Source organism: Sylvia atricapilla, chromosome 12, assembly GCF_009819655.1.
Source record: "Sylvia atricapilla isolate bSylAtr1 chromosome 12, bSylAtr1.pri, whole genome shotgun sequence".
NCBI lineage: Eukaryota > Metazoa > Chordata > Aves > Passeriformes > Sylviidae > Sylvia > Sylvia atricapilla.
Window position 1 is genome coordinate 6977244 of NC_089151.1, and position 16592 is coordinate 6993835.

The following is a 16592-nucleotide window of genomic DNA, read 5'->3' on the forward strand; positions in this document are numbered from 1 at the left end:
CCCATGAATTAATATTTATTTATCTTAGCAGCTCTGAAGCACTGGTTGCTTTAGGGATGAAATGATGCATGGGATGGAGGGACCTGCACAGCTGCCTGCTGCTGGAGCTGTTCTGGCTGACATGAGGTTAGGCTGACATGCAGTGAGGTCCAAAAGCAGTTAAAGATATTTCTCATCACATAAATGACGATTTTTTTTTTCTTCCCCTCTCACATGTGATAGATGGTGTTGGCTGGGAATAGGAATCCAATTAAGATTCAGAAAGCCAGCATTTCTGTTTTCAATAGCACAGAAAAGTGGTTAATAAGTTAAACAGCCTGTTATATACATGGTGTATAGTTAGGATGTGGGAGGTTCCCTCTGCACCTGCAAGGGAGCCCTTCTGGCTGTGTGTCCTTTGCAGCCCAGCCACCCCCTCCACAGCCCTGATCCTTTACATTCCATAGGGCCTGGCTTTAATTAAGTCCACTTTTTCCTCCAAATCCAGTTTTGAAACAGATCTATCCCCCTTCCTTGTGACACTCTGCCCAGCTTTCATATGTCTGCTGTAGGATGGGGCAGGGAATTTTTAATAGTGGAAGTTAAAATATGCCCCAAATCCTGAGAGTGCCTTATCCTCCCTTCCTGCATCTCCTGGTTTGCGTGTTTGTCCCACCCGGAGCAGGTGTCTGACAAGAGCATCGCTGCCCTGGAGAGGCAGGAGATTCGTGTTTGGCGTTTCCCTCTTTTCGCACAGAGGCTCCCACGGGTGCTGCCTGTGGCTGCTCCGGCAGGACTGAGCCTCCCACTCACCCGTGGAACGAGCAGCGTGGATTTCTGCCCGACAACGCAGTGGGTGCAGAGCCGGCACACGAACCTTCCCCTCGTGTCCGCCTGGTAGGGCGGCCGTGTGCAGGGTTTGATGTGAGCGCCACGATTCACAGTGACATCACGATGTTTTCTGCCCTGAATCACAGATTTCCCTAAATTGAGCCCCAGAGGAAACTCGTAGTCAAGCGAAAATGTGCAACCCTTCTCGGCGTATCTGAGCCAAAGACGTGCGTGCCACTGGAGCCGGGAATGGGTCTGGCCGTGAGCTGGGCCATCGCTGCGTGTCCTGAGCACGGGCTGCGCCCCGCCTCGCCCCGCTCCGTATTTACCCTCATTTACCCTTATTCACCCTCATTTACCTTTGTCCTGTCCGGGCAGCGTCTGGACGGCACACGTGGGTCTGGGAGCAGAGAGGGCACCGAGGTGGGCACACGCACCCCTGGTGCAGCCGTCAGAGCCCTTCTGTTCCCTCGGCGGTTTTCAGGAGGGACTTTTTTCTCTGGTGTTTTGCTTCTTTTTTTTTTTTTTTTTTTTTTTTTTTTTTTTTTTTTTTTTTTGGTGGTTGTTGTTCTTGTTGTTTCCCACTTTGTGACTTTTCCGAGCACACTCCCAAGAAGCCACCCGGCCCCTGCAGCTCCTCCCGGCCCGTGTCACCAGCAGCTGTCCCCACGTCACCGCGGGGTGTGGAGGAGCGGGTTTTGCTTTCGTTTGCCGGCCGGGAGCCCCGGGCTCCGCGACGGCGGCTGAGGATTGCGGAAACACCTTCAGCGCTCGGGGCCCTCCTCTCTTTCGCAGTTTTTTCTCCTGCTCTTGGGGCCCGTGATTTCTCGTCGGTAAGTGGGTTTAGATGCTTGGAGACTTGGGGGAACATTGTCAGACTTCATCTGTAGAGGGTTGGAGAACAAATTTGCTCTTTGGTCCGCAGTGCCAGGGCAGGCGCTGCCCGAAGCTGCCTCCGTGCCAGAAGCACATAAAGGTGTTTGGTTGTCCTCTCACATCCCTGGCTTGCTGAGATGTACAGTTTTGGTGTCTCTGTTGGGTGAGAGCCCCTCTGTGAGGAGCTGGGTCCGTTCTGTGGTGCTGGAGCAGTGGCCAGGCAGTGGCTGTAGCAGAGGGATGCTGGCACAGGCGCTTTTACCTTTCCCGGTCCCTCTGGCAGCTCCCCTCAGCTGCAGGGTGTCTGCTCGGCACAGAGCTGCCCCGGCGCCTTCCAGTTCCTGTGCAGATGGAGGAAGCAGCCAGGGTGGCAGGTTTGGTGGTCACAGGAGGCCCCTTGGGGTCATGGTCAGGGCTGTGAGGTGGTGCAGGGAGCAGGGATGCAGGGCGGGAGGTGGCTGTGTGGAGTCACTGCCACCCTGCGATCCTTCAGTGTGAGCCAGGCTCTTCACTAGTGCCACTGCCTCCCGGAGTCCAGCAGCTGCTGTGCCACGTGTGGGGATGGCAGAGAGGCTGCTGGAGCTGGATCTGTGCTTGACATCAGCAGTGGCTGTCTCAGCTCTGTACTGGGCATGGGAAAGGGCTTTGGAGTTGCTTTTCAGCTGATGATGTTTTCAAAAGGAGATGAGCCACTTTGGGGGTGTCCAGCTCTGGTGCCACAGGGTTTGCCTTGGAGTTTTCTTGCAATTTGTGACTTCCAGGTTACCTCAGGTGACTTCTCAGGGCTCCTCTGATCGTGACCCCCTGAAGAAGCTTTGCTGGGTGCTGCCCATGTGCTGGTTAGTGCAGTCACCTGGGGTTTCAGCAAGGTGGGCACTGCCCTCACTGGCACCAAACCTGCAGAGACCTGGTGGGTGAGAGCATTTCTAGGGACAGCAGCAGTCTGAGAAGAGCTGGCACTGTGGGTGGGGATGGCTCAAGTGTGGAATGGAGAAGCAGGCACTGTCACATCAGTGGCCACCAGCCCTTGAGAGGGAATTTTGCAGTGCAGGTGTGAGAAGTGCAGCTGTCAGCAGGAGCAGCATTGTCTATTGTAGCCCATTAGGGACAGTTTCCATCAGGAAGGGTTCATTAGAGATACCACTTTTTTAGGCTGTCCTGAAACGCTTGGTCCTTTTGTATCAGGTGCCAAAGCATCTCAGTACAGTCCCCTTGGTTTCCAGCAGGCAGGACTGAGGGACCTGTGCACCAGGCTGGAAACAAGACCCTGCCTGGGCATCTCTCTCTGCTGGATCTGCCCCAGGTCTCTGTGAATGTGGAAGCATTTGAGCTCAGTCCCAGCCGTGCTGCCCATGCTGAGATGCTCGGAGGCAGTTTTCAGCCTTTCCCTGCCCAGTGGGAGAGAACCTGACCTCTGACAGTAGCAGGTACCCAAGGAACCTCTACAGGGATGTACCAAGAGTCCCTTTTGTGTCTCCCAGCCGGCTCAGCTGTGGCAGAGACATTTGCTGGGGGACCAGCAGCAAGGTGCTGTGTACATGACTAATTGCACCTGTGTGCAGAAGGTACCGAGGCTGCTAAAAGGAGCAGGTGCAAGCTGTGAATGCTCTGAGCTGCCTAGGTGGGACTGGGAGCCAAACGTGTTTGCTTTGGGAAAGAATTCTGGAGATGACTCTGTCAGCAGGAGAGAGGAAAGTGACCACTGTGAGTTGTGGTGGTGTGAAGAGCTGCCTCAGGTGTCCATTGCAGTGCATCCCGGCTTTTCCTGGTGTCTCCAGCTCCATGTGTCCTGTGTTTCAGCTTTTCTGCTGCTCTGGGCAACTAATTTCTGTATCCTCACACTCCTCTCCTGCTTCAGTCTTCTGACAACTTGTTCTCACCTGCCCTTAATCCTCCCTCGGGTGCTGCTGTTCTCCCTCTGTCTCCGCTGCCTGTGAGCTCAGAGATGTGATTTATAACAACCCAAATTCACCTGTTGGAAACTCCTCTCTCATTTTCACCCTCCTGAAAGGAATTTTGCTCCCATAATTACAGTAGGCTGTAGTGGGACTGCCTTAGGGGGGAAACAGTCGCAGGTGACTTTTGTGGGCTGTTACAGAAATCGTGGGTCATCCCAAAGAGGGATTTCCTGTTCCCTGAGATGGACACAGCAGGATTTTGCATGGGATCACTGCTGGGTGTGGATACTTCTGTGTCTGCTTCAAATATGCCTGGTATTGGCTATGAAAAGAAATAATTTCTTTAATGAGAGGAGATCACTGAATTTAGGGCACTGTTAAGATTGAAACACCCTCCCACCCCCCTCCCCCCCCAAAATATTTCACCTAAAGCACAGCTTTATTTTTTCCCCTCTGTTTTTTCTGGTTAATGCTTAAAACAGAGCTTTAGCATAGCCTGAACATGGGGCTGTTCTTCTGCAGAGGGAAGTTACGAGTTAGTTTGCAAAACAGGTATCTCCTTCCCCTCTTTCCATTTCAGATAAGAGAGGAAGTGAAGCTCCCAGGTTTGTCTGCTAACCCTTTTACACTTTGTAAAAGTGATTTGGGGATCTGCTGTGGAGATTGGGGTGCCATGGGTTGAGAGTCTGCTCTGGAACTGCTAGATGTTCTTAGATGTTCAGGGCAGCCCCAGGGCTTGTGTGTGCCCCCAGCCAGAAAAACCTTTCTCTGTGGGATGATATGGGCATGGAGCAGCTTGGAAGTGACCAAGCCATGGAGGAAAAAGTTCTTGAAAGTTGTAAGTACAAAGATGTTCAGTTCAGAAGGTCCTGGAAGCTGAAGCCCAAAAAGGATTGGTAACCATGTCTCTGCATTCTGGTCCTGCTCTTGTGACGCCTCTTGATAGCAGACAGGACCGTGGGGCAGTGAAACCTTCAGGCTTGTCCCTGAGACCCCTCATTGGTAACCTGGCCGTGTTTCCTTGGGAGACCACGTGTCTGCTCGGCACGGAGCCGGCAGCTGGGATTGAACATCAGGAGAATATTTGGCTGCAGATGCTGGGCAAGTCACAGGACTTTGTTCAGGGCAGCAAATGTGGGGAGAGGAGAACAAAAATGGGAGGAGAGACTGGAATACAGGTGATGGCACACCGGCTCTTTCAGTGCCAGCTCAAATACCCCCTGAATTTAAAGCTTTTTGGGGGTGTTGGAATGGTGCTGGCTCACTGCTGGTGCCCCAGATGTGAAGCCTCTGAGCTGGGGGGACCTATGGCTGGGGCTGAGGCAGCAGGGGCTGAACCCACACCTGGCCCTATGGAAGGTGCTGTATCCACGCTGGTGTAGCAGGAGGACGGTGCTGGATTCATGCCAGTGCAGTGGCAGGAGAGGTGGCATTCCAGTGTTTGCTGGTGCTGCCATCTCCCCATCCCAGGGCCTGTCCTGACCGTGCACACTCTGGGGAGCTGGACAGGCTGAGATCAGGGGCTGGAGCATGGGCAGTGTGCTGTGCACCAAGAGGATGTTTTGGTGTCTGTCAGCCCTGGGAAAAAAGGTTTTTCCACTGAGTCACTTGCTGCCTCTGCTTTTTATGAAACGGCACTGAGATCTGGGGGAAGGGGAGATGGAAAAACCCAGCCCAGATCTCCCTGCTCTGGCAGGACCAGGGCCATGGCAGCACAGCTGCCCCATGTTTGCTTTTCAGAGGGTGTAGCAGACAGACAGCAGCATAAATAGAACAGGCTTGGCTATTTTAAGACATTGATTACATGATCTGTGCATTAAAGAAAAATAATTAAGTAAATTTGTGAAGATTCAACTCTTCACTTTAGCTGCAGCTGGCAACATGGGCTTGGGTGGAGCAGGGGCAGGGGTAAGCACCTTGGAGCTGGTCCCCCAGCCACGGTGGAGGAACCATGAGGACTTTTACTTCTCCGTGTGTTTCTCCTTGAAGCTGCAGTAGACTGTGGAAGATTGCCCATGTGTGCCACTGTTCTGGCATTGTGCTGCTGTGCACAGGGAGTGATGGCACGAGGCAGGCTTGGTCTAGGCAAGGGCAGCCACCCTTGGGGAAGGGACATGGGTGCTGTTTTGGTGATGTACCCAAGTGTCTGTGGCCAGGGATGGGGCTGTCCTTCTTCTGGAGAAGAATTCTTATGGAGCTGGGATGGTTGTACCACTCTTTCCCTGAGCAGCAGTCTGGGCTGAAGAGCTTGTGTTTACTGGTGAGGGTTAAAACCAGCTTGTTTCTGGTGACTTAGTGCCAAGCAGAGATCTTGGTAGGCAGGAGAGGAGGGCTCTAAGCCTTAGGAGCTGGAGCTGTTTTCTGCTCAGAATTCATTGCAGCATGGCTGAGCACTCAGGACAGCTGATGGTGAGCCCAGAGGTCCTCCTTCTACAGCCCTACAGCTGGGATCCTGTATCCCTGCCCTCCATCCCCATTCCAGCTTGGAAGCTGAACTGCAAGGGAAAAGGGCAGCAGCCCAGCTCCTGGCAGCACAAGGCCTTGTAAATACTCATACCCAGGCAAAACAAATAGATAATATTAATTGGGGTTTCATTGCCAAACAGAAGCAGATGGTTTATCAAGGTGGAGGAAGGCAGTGTTTGGGGGTTTCAGATAAAGTAGATGAGCCAGTAGCCACTCTTAAAAAAGAAGACAGAAAATATTGAAGCAGCTGCTGAGGAGAGCTCACTATCGACTAGCAACCATAGCCACAAAGGTTTGTTAGTATAAATTAATCTGAAAATGTTTTTTTTTTTCTCTTTTTTCCCCCCTTTCTTCTCCATTGAAGCCATTGGTGGTTCATGACAAGTAAAATGTATATCAGAAGTCAAGACTGTCCTGTGCAATGGAGTTTTGCAGTAATAATGGTATAAACCACATTTATCTCTGCAAAATGGCTTTAGTAGCAGACTTCTGATAAGATTTTAAATGGATTTTTAGTCAGGGCCCTGTAAATCGTGCTGCAGGTCATGCAGTGCTTGTCACATTTACCTTCACTTCTCTGAAACAACTATTTCTACTTTTTAACTGCTGCCAGAGCCACTGTTCTCTGCTGGCCTTGGGAGCTGAGTGGAGATGGGGCTGATCGAGGGCTGGAGCTGCCCTGCATCACACTCATCCTCACAGTCTCACCCCTTTCCCTGTGATGATTTGCAGGGCAGAGCTCAGGTTTGCCCCTCATAACTTAGGTCAGTGGTCTGGGGGCAGCCAGACAGCAGCTAGGTCTGTACGGAAAGATGGTGTGGAAATTTGGCTTCTCATTACAAACAAAAGCCCAGCAGGCTGGAGGAGGTTGGGGAATTCCCTGTCCCTTGAGGGAGTAAGATGTTGCCTTTCCTTGCAAATCAGTTATTTATGGAGCAAACTCACAGCAGGTCATGGGTGCTCTGCTGGACTTCCACTCAGGACATCCGGGAGATGGAGGCAGGAAAGCCTCATGGCTTAGATCATGTGTGTAACTCAGAGAGCCTGTGGCCACACGGTCTGTGCCCAGCTCAGCAGGGCACAGGGAATGTTTGCTGCCCCCCAGCCCTGAGGTGTGTCCCTGTGCTGTCCCCCAGACTGCCTGGAGCTGCTGCCAGCGGAGCCCATGGCGTACACCGTGACTCCGTCGCCGCCGGCGCCCGTCGGCTCCCAGTACTGTGTCTGCAAAGTGGAGCTGTCCATCTGTGGCCAGAACCTCCTGGACAGGGATGTCACCTCCAAATCTGACCCTTTCTGCGTCCTCTTCATGGAAGTCAACGGGAAGTGGGTGGAGGTAAGTCCTGATGTCGTGTGGGTTTACTCCTGCGGTGGTTTGTTCGTGCTGGTGTCCCTCTCTCTGTGCTTGTTACTCCCTGAGCAGAGGTGGAAGCTTTTCTGGTGCTCCTGAGGCTGTGTGTGGCACCAGTGTGTGAATTTTATGTCACAAGTGGTCCTTCCCCCATCAGTGCTCTCTGCTTTGTGCTGGGCATTGGCTTTAACTGCAGATCCCATTTTATCCCTGGCTGGTCTGGGAGGAGCAGGGTAGGCAGAGTATGGATATGTGATGGATACAGGCACCTGCATTGAGTGCAGCAGAAAATTAGCATTAAGGGATTTAAATAATGTAAACCAAACAAAATTTTTCCCAGTTCCTGGGAAATTAGGCAATGTCATTCAGGTACTTGGCCAAGGAGCTGGTGAATCACCAGCACCACCTCAGGTGTCCAGCAGCTGGTCTCATGTTCAGCAGGGAGAGTGTAGGGGAAGCCCTCACTTTGCCACAGTCTGCAATTAACTTTTTTCAACAGCCTGGATGAGACTAATGAGCTTTCCAGCCTTGACAGGTGTCATCTCTGACCTAATTGTGCTTTTCAGGAATTTTCCTTCCTGTCAGTAATGTCTCAGTCCAGCAGTTTTGATCCTGAAGCTTTCTTTGCAATACAAGTGTGTGGTGCTTTTAGGTTGGTTGGTTTTAAGTTTTTTTTTTTTTTGTCTTCTGCTATTTTTAGCTCCTTTTTAATTGGCACAGTAGGCACTGGACGTGAGCCTTCAGTGGCTGCTTGCTCCGTGGTGTCAGCAGAGGTGGAATGGGGTGGCACAGGGTGTGGTGTGCCTGTGCCTCTGAGCTGGCTGTGCTCAGTGGCACCTCGGGGACACTGCTGGCATGGAGATCCCCCAGCACTCACACCTCTCAGGGCTGCTCTGTGGGTTTGGCTCGTGGCTGGGTGTGCTGGGTCAGGAGAGGTGGAATTGCCCCTGAGAACCTCACCGGATGGGATGTTTGGTGGACTCTTGGCAACTGATGCCACGTGGTTCAGGGCTGCCCCCTTGTTCTGAGTGGATTTTGGCCACACAGATGTGCCCCTTGCCCTAAGTGCAACCTGTCCTGTCTGGAAGTGGTGGCCTTAATAACACACCTGAAGTGTAGGGGATGGATGGGGACAGAATGAGCTCATTGGTGTGAACCCATCCCACCTCACTGCCCCTTTGTCCTCCACACTGGATTAGGGACATGTCCCAGGCCTTGGACCTGGTTGTGGTGCTGGGTCTCCTCCTTTGGCACCAGCCCTGGTGCCAGTTCTGAGCTGGGCAGGGGGGCTGTGGCACCAGCTGATGCCAGCAGGAAGATTTCTGCTCACTGTTCTTTCTAGCTGTAACATTTGTTCCCAAATACAATTATTTTGTCTCACTGAGCTTAATAGGAATTAAAAATCTTTGTGAATCAGCCTTGGAGGGGTGGGGGAGGGAGGGACAATAAACCACAGGCTGGGAAGTGAAGATGGGTGATGTTTAAATGTTCTGCCCGGTGATGTCATCTCACAGAAGCCATGAAAGAGCTGAACTGTGGCACCAGGAACAGGGACAAGGGACACATGACTCAGCCCTGCAGCTGCCTGTGTGTCACTGAGTCATCCAGGCAGTCCTGCACCTTCAGCATGAACTTCCCTTGACACTTGAGACAGCATCTCCCTGTGTTGGAGCATGAAGCACCTCCACATGCTGGGGGTCCTTGAAGGTCTCCAGCCAACCTCCCACTGAATTCTGGAAGACTCTTCTGCATTCACTGGACACAAGGACTGTTGCTGGAGATGATTTCCTGGTTTTGTTCTTGATTTGCAGAACTGTAGAATCATGGAATGGTTCCTGTTGGAAGGGACCTTAAGGATCACCTCATTCCCACCTCCCTGCCATGGCCCTTGCTTGAAGTCGCATCCAGCCTGGCCTTGAGCACTTCCAGAGGCAGACACAGTTTCTCTGGGCAACCTGTTCCAGGGACTCATCACTCTCACAGGGAACAATTTCTTCCAAATAGCCAATCTAATCCTGCCTTCTGTCAGTTTGAAGCCATTCCCCCTTGCCCTATCACTCCATGCCATTGTCTGAAGTCCCTCTCCAGCTCTCTTTTGGCCCTTTCAGGAGTTCTAAGGTCTCCCCTGAGTGTTCTGAACAATCCCAAGCCTCTCAGCCTTTTCTCACAGGAGACACACTCCATCCCTCTAATTGTCTTTGTGTCCCTTTGAGGCTCTTATACAGACAGACTTCTTTAATTAGTCTGGCTGCTCTTCAAAACCCTTGTGCTTTTCTGCTTTTTGGTGGCAAAGGCACCTCTGTTCTTTCCAGGCACTGCAGATCTGTAAGGGGTGAAGGGGATGGCAGGAGCAGGTGAGGGATGGTGTGTGAACCATCGTAAGTGGTGGTCACCAGCAAGGTGATTTGTGCTCACCAAACCAAAGATCTAACCTTGTGCAGCAGCCAGCTGGGACCTGGGGTATTGCTGTGCTTCACACTGGCACTAGGCAGGAGATTAAACTGTTGGAATCTGGGTGTTGAAGAAAGCCCCATCGCTCCCGAGGTTACCTCAAGCTGGCTGGGGTTTTCATACCCTCCCTTCAGCCACCTCTTCCAGAGCAGAGCTGGAGATGGGACCTCAAGTTATCTCCTTCAGACTGGGATCTGAGTGTGAACGGACTGGTTTCCTTTGGTCCCTGGCTTCCCAGTTGTTCAAAGAATGTGGAAGAACCTAAAATCCATCTCTGCTGCCTATGCAATCTCATTTCCTAGGCCTGAAGGGAGATCTGTGTGAGCTGTGCTGCTGAAATAAAGCAGAGGTGTGGATGCCCTCTGCTGCTGGTCCAACACACCCCTGAGCAGATGCTTGGCTCCTTTGGTAGGGGAGGGCAGCACAGAGGGGAGGATCTGTGGGAAGCTGTGTGGCCCTGGCCAGCTCACAGCCCACTGGTGTTGATGGGTTTGGTTCCCCGGGGTGCAGCAGGTGGCTATTCTGGGAACACAGCATTTACTTTAGTCGTTTCTTGGCAATTAAGACAGACTAAGCGAGCAATTTCAAAAAAACCCTGCGATCGTTGGGTGTATATATAGCAAACTCACCACATTTCCACTGAGCCCCTCCAAAATCTGCCTTCTGTGCTGAATGAGTTTCTTTGGGACTAAGGTATGTGTTTGCTTTTTTTTTTTTTTTTTTTTTTTTTTTCCGGAGGCTTTTTTCTGCTCTGCTTATTCCTGGCTCAGCAGCTCTGGCCGATATCCCACCGTCCCACAGCCTGGTGCTGCCCAGGAATGCCAGCTGCTTTCCAGAGAGGTCTTGCCCTGGATCTGGGATGCACAGGCAGCTCAGCCTTGCCCAGAACTGGGTGTCCTGGCTGCAAGACAAGGTGGAATGGCAGCCAGGGCCACAGCATGGCCAGAGGCTTTGTGCTGTCCCACAGGGAGATAGGATGTTTTTTCCAGGCACCAAGGGCAGCAGCTTTTGATAAAATCACACTGGACAGTGCCTGTGTTTTCTTCTCTTTTAATATCCATGTTACCATGTCCTGGGATAACGGGGTGATGTGGCAAAATGCCAGTGCTGTCATAGCACCTTTCACTATCCCAGTTTGCTCAGAACCACATCTAACCTGGCCTTGAACACTTCCAGGGATGAGGCAACCACCGTTTCTCTGGACAACCTGTGCCAGTGACTCACCAGCCTTACAGGCAAGAATTTCTTTGGAACATCTAATCTAACCCTGCCCTTTGTCAGTTTGAAGCCATTCCCCCTTGTCCTGTCACTCCAGACCTTTGTCCAAAGTCCCTCTCCAGCTCTCTTGGACCCCTTTACATGCTGGAAAGTGCTCTGAGGTCTCCCCAGAGCCTTATCTTCTCCTAGCTAAACAGTGATATCAACAAGATACCAACTGCTGCTCTTCTGACAAAGCTCCTGCTTGCTTTGCAGGCTGGAGGATTTCTCCCCTGTCCAGCTGTGGGGAGAAGATAAGGCTCTGTGGGTGTTTCTTGTTCAGGTCTCAGGTTCTGCTGCCCGTGCCCTTCCTGCCCCTTTCAGCTTCATAAGGGTATTTTGCATGTTGGGCTTTAAACTTGCCCTTGTCTCCTGCCTTTCAGTGTATCTGGGGGGGAATATGGGTCCTGACATTAGAGTTCAGACTGTCCTTGCCCATTAACTTCCAGAAGCAAATACACCAGCTTTTCTCAGCCTCAGTTTCCCAGCTTTCCCAGTTTCTAACACTTTGGCCAAAATCGTGGGGGTTTGTCTTTGTGCAAGCTCATGACAGGATCCCTGCTGGTGCTACCACCCTTCCTGCAGTGTGTTATGGGGTCTAGGACCAGAGTTCCATTACTGGAGGGCAGCATTTTGGGATCTCCATCGTGACTGCCCTCAGGATTTATTTTTTTTTGGCTCACATAAAGCTTTCTGACCACCTGTGCCATGCAGTGTTGTAAACCCACACTTCCACCAGCTGCCTGCCAAGTTTCCTCCGCTCCTACCCCTGCTCTTGGCTGTAGGATGCTGCAGAGAGCTGTGGTGCTTCCCCTCTGACAGTGGATTCCTCACGTGCCTTCCAGTTTCCATCATCCTCTGTGTGCCTGCCCTTCCAAATCATCAGGGACATCATTGCTCCCAGCCTGCTTGCAGTAGCTCAGGGTGACAGTCTATTGAAATTTTGTCTCTGGGCCTTTCCAGCCTCTTATTGCTACTAATGCTTGATGAAATCTATGAAAAAGAGACTGTGTGATGTTTTGTTATATTTTTATCTATGGAAGGCAAATAAAGAAGAAACCATGTGGATGTTTTGGTTTGAGTTCTAGAGGGAAATGCTAGAAACTTGTGTTCTGGCTCATGACACTTCTTGTTTTGCTTGTCCTTGTTCCTGGCTTCACAGCCTGGAAGAAACGAGTTTGGCACCACTACTGGTTGAGGATCAGAGGTGTGTGAGAGCCTCAGCTCCTGGGAGAACAGGGCTTAGAAGCAAACAAAGCAGTTCTGGCTTTAGTGATCCTCAGGTCCATGCTGAGCCTTGGCTGGGTGGGCACTTCCATCCTGGCTGTTGGATGGGGTGGGTTGTCCAGCCTCAGGTACCCCATCCATGGATGGCAGCTCTGTGTGATATACCATTGTGTGTTCAGATGGATCCCAGCTTGTGCACCTGGGTGTCACAGCCTGTGTTTAGGGACAGCTCTGCTGAGGGCCTGATGTGCTCGTTGTGATGGTCACCATGGCGTTTCTGGGGGGCTCTTGGCTGAATTCAGTTTCAGTGACAAAGCTGTAAGATGCACTTGCCTAAATGCCTCTTTTTCTTTGCAGCTGGACAGGACAGAGACAGCAGTGAACAACCTCAACCCAGCTTTTGCCAAGAAGTTCATTGTTGACTACCACTTTGAGGAAGTGCAGAAGCTCAAGTTTGCCCTGTTTGACCAGGATAAGTCGAGCACTCAGCTGTATGAGCACGACTTCCTGGGGGAGTTCTCCTGCACTCTGGGCACGGTGAGTCTGAGGGCCCTGCAGCAAAGGGACCCCAGAACACCTCAGACACAGGGATGTGGGGAGATTACAGCTGCTCTTCTTTCCTCGTGCAGTTTTCTGGCTCCTTCCTGGAAAGACAAATTTAATTTGCTTGTCACACTTCAGCTGTTGAGGCTGAACAGTTCCACTTTAGGGCTGTTGTCCACTCGCTCAAGTCTAAGCTGGTCGTGGTGTGGGTTTCTGCTGGTGCTGGCAAAGAGACATCAGCTGGAAGCTTCTGGCTCTATCTTCACCATGTGTTTTAGTAAGGGCCCTGATGGCCAGTTTGGGCTTGGGAAACTTCCAGATTAAAGTTAGGATGCATGCAGTCTGCCTTTCTTTCTCAGTTTGGATTTTCTCTTTCTAAAAGTTTTGTCCATTGCTGCTGTGTAGCGAAACATGCCTCCTGCTTGAGCATGTTGGTGCTGGAATGTATCTTCTGCTCTTCTGTGAAAAAGCTTTTGGGACACAATGCAATTTATAAGTTTTTGGAAGGTCTTTTCATTCATGAGCCCAGACCCTGTTAGAAGCTGGCAGCTACGTTCTCCAAATGTCTTTGTCCTCTGGCTCAGAAGCAGGGAATGAGGGGAATTTTTCCATCGTTTGCAGCATCCGGCAGCTGAAGGCTGCTGTGGTACCTGGCACAAATGCAGAGAAACTGCTTCTGTTGTGCTCAGTGCTGGGCATGGGGAGGAAGGAGGAGGTACTGCACTAGGTGGGTCAGCATGGGGAGCCAGCCCAGGGTGCTCAAGGAGGCTCGAGAACACAATTGCTTTGTTACACAGACTGCAGCATGGCACTGCATGTGACAGGCAGCATCAGGGACTTTACCAGTGCCAGCTCGAGAGCTTGATGTGTTAGAAGAGCACTGACATTTACAGAGCTTGAGGCTTAATGGCTGGAATTGTGGAAGTGCTCTGTGATGACCTAATTCTGCTCCCGCAGAAGTTAAGAGACAGTGCAGGCAACAGCTCTGGCCTGTGTTCAGTGGTTCAGCCCAAACCCATCCTTTGCTGTTCTGCTGTTGCTGAAACACATCCAGCTCCAGTGTGGGGCAGCTCAGCGAGGGCTCCTTGTGAAGGTCATGGTCTTGGAGGAAGCAGAGATTTCATGGACATAAGGACACAGCTGAAACCTTGCTGTTCCTGAATGTGATTCTGCAGCAGTTCAGGGCTCTGCAGGCTCATGGTGGAGAAAAACGTTATCCATATGCAGTGGGGAGGAGGGTGGAAAGGTCTGAACCATCTCCTCCTGCTTGTTGGGTCTCCCAGATGATCTCAGCCCTTCTGGTGCTTGGGAAGGTGATTATGTCAGAGATGAGCCTGGACAGACCCTCCTGGGCTGTGGCAGTGCTGGGGCTGGGCAGCTGTTGGCAGGTCTCACATCCAGGGTGCTCTCAGAACAGCTGATGGTTTTCCACAGTGGCAGCACTGTCTGCTATGTCTTTGGGCACAGCTGGTGGACTTGGTCTGTCAGGAAGAAGAGAGCTTGGAACTCTGTAAACTTACACCAGTATTTTCACTCTGCAAAAGAGAACTTGACCTGTGCCCAGTTTTTGCAGCAGTTCCCATGTTCAACTTCTTGGTGACATTTAGTCTAGAATGAGACACCAGCTTGGAATGGAGGAATCTTTTAATTTCCCTTTTCGCTCTGAAATCCTGTTTGTCTCCTCTCCCTGTGGCCAGCACGGGCTGGCAGCACTGCCCAGTCATGGAGCAGAGGTGGACTGGAGGGGTGACACTTGTGCAAGGATGAGGAGAGGGGCAAAGCAAAGCGGATGTGGGCTTGTGGGTTCAGCCACCCTGCTGTGGGTCTCCTAGTGGCTGGAATTTGCCTGGTGAGATAAGTTTCCATAAGCCCTCAGAAGCAGAGAGCAGCTGTGGGCAGCAACAACTGGGCAGTGAGAATCTGACTTTTCAAATCTGAGTTTGTATCAGAGCTCTGTCAGATTAGCCAGATTGCTTAGTGCAGTTAATGAGGTCTGTAGCAGGATTTAGAAGGACAGCTGGATCATTCTCAGGCCTGTAATGACCTCTGTGGCCAAAGGAAATGTAGCAGGGATCAGACTCCAGGCTGGAGGGTGTCCATGATTTCACTGCCCAGGGTTGAGAGGAGGTTTGTCCTGCCTGTACCCAGTGTGGCACAGGGATCTGGTTACACTGGCTGATGATTCCAAAACGTGCATCAAAAACACTGGGACTTGGCTGGCTCCCCACTAATGAAAATGGGTTTTGCTTTGAAATTGCAAGAGCCATAGGATCACAGAATGGTTTGGGTTGAAAGGACCTTTAAAGCTCATCTAGTCTCAAAGAGGACCCACTAGATTTGGGATCAGGACGCAGGTAGTTCCAGCAGGTTGCTGGATCTCTGTGTGGGCATCTGCACCTCATAAGGAAAAATTACAGGTTCTCCAGATCTGAAGGAGACTGAAACTCACTGAGCTGGGTCAAATTTCAAGAGCTTAATTCATCCCCCAGTTTATTCTATCTATCATGTTACAAACCAGAAGTGAAGGGGAGAACATGCCTTTGGGGTGCTGACCCTGTGCAGCGGGTACAGAATGATGTTGGGGCAGAGCATCCAGTTTGCAATCAGGATCCACCCATGGAAACATGTCCTGCAAGCAAGTTGCTGGCAGAGGTTATGGTAGAAGTAAGTAAAATGGGGTCTGAGAGATTGAGTGGTGATTTTCTGGGAACAAATTGAAGTAGTTCTGTCTGTGTGAGGACCCAGTGATCTCCTCCACTGGTCCCTGGGTGCAGTGGGCAGTGATGCTTCAGCCTCCTGTGCCATCACTTCTCTGCATTTGTACCCTGAGGGCTGGGGTGTCAGTGGTGATATTCCCATTCTCACAGTCATCCCTGGATATTGGTGCCTTTCTTCTATTCTTGCAAACGCTTAATCTGAATTAACCAACATGAGCAATGATCAGTTGCTTATGAGTCTGCTTTTGATCACTTGTACAATCATGGCTTTATTGTCTTTGGCTTCTCTAGATTGTCTCCAGCAAGAAAATAACACGGACTCTCCTCCTGGGGAATGGCAAGCCAGCTGGGAAGGGGATGATAACGGTATGTGTGCTCCTTTGTGTGACTGCTGGGTGTGTAAAGGTGGATGGGGGCAGTGCAGGACACTCACATGGGGTCCAGGAGATTGGGGTGTATCTCTTGAATATTTTTCCCTTTACCTGGTGTTTTCCTGGCCACTTTGGTCTGTTTGGAGGACAGTTTATTTGGGACAGGGACAGTCTTGCTCAGTGTTTGGTGCTTAGCACTGTGAGTCTTCAACTTCTGCTTCAGTCTCTGAAATAAAAAAGATCTGAGTCTGGAGAAGTACAAAGTAAATCTGTGCTGCTGCTGTTTGGTGTCTGGCACAAGGTCCTGCTCAGGCCTCTCTGGTGCAGTGACAGGTAAGAGGGCTCATTCCTTTTCCAGGGATGGGTGATTTTGTTTGTAGGATGAGGATGTGCCATGGCAACAACTCTCATAGCAACAGCCACTGATTCTGATGCAGACCCCTTCGGGCAGTGGCCTTCCTGCTGCGGATCTCTAGCAATGTTCTTTTTCAAAAAGAAGAGACTAAATTTAGGTGTGTTTCTGTTCTACCACAGCTCCCATCATTTCTGGGTCTCTGCTGTGTTATGGGTTTTGTGAGATGTGCAGCTGGGCTGCAAAGTTGTGGAAGGAAAGGCCAGCAAGGAGTTA

General features: G+C 51.2%; 1 protein-coding gene across 2 annotated transcripts in view; it reads left to right on the forward strand.

The window, feature by feature from the left end:
* Positions 1–1487: 1487 nt before the first annotated feature.
* The window catches only part of CPNE2 (copine 2), a 39055-nt gene continuing 23950 nt past the window's right edge, over positions 1488–16592 (forward strand). For both annotated transcript variants that reach the window (XM_066327604.1, XM_066327605.1), the window contains exons 1-4: positions 1488–1643; positions 7187–7383; positions 12691–12870; positions 15885–15959. In XM_066327604.1, the coding sequence (XP_066183701.1) occupies positions 7216–7383; positions 12691–12870; positions 15885–15959 (423 nt within the window). In that variant the 5' untranslated portion in view covers positions 1488–1643; positions 7187–7215. The remainder of the gene's footprint in view (positions 1644–7186; positions 7384–12690; positions 12871–15884; positions 15960–16592) is intronic.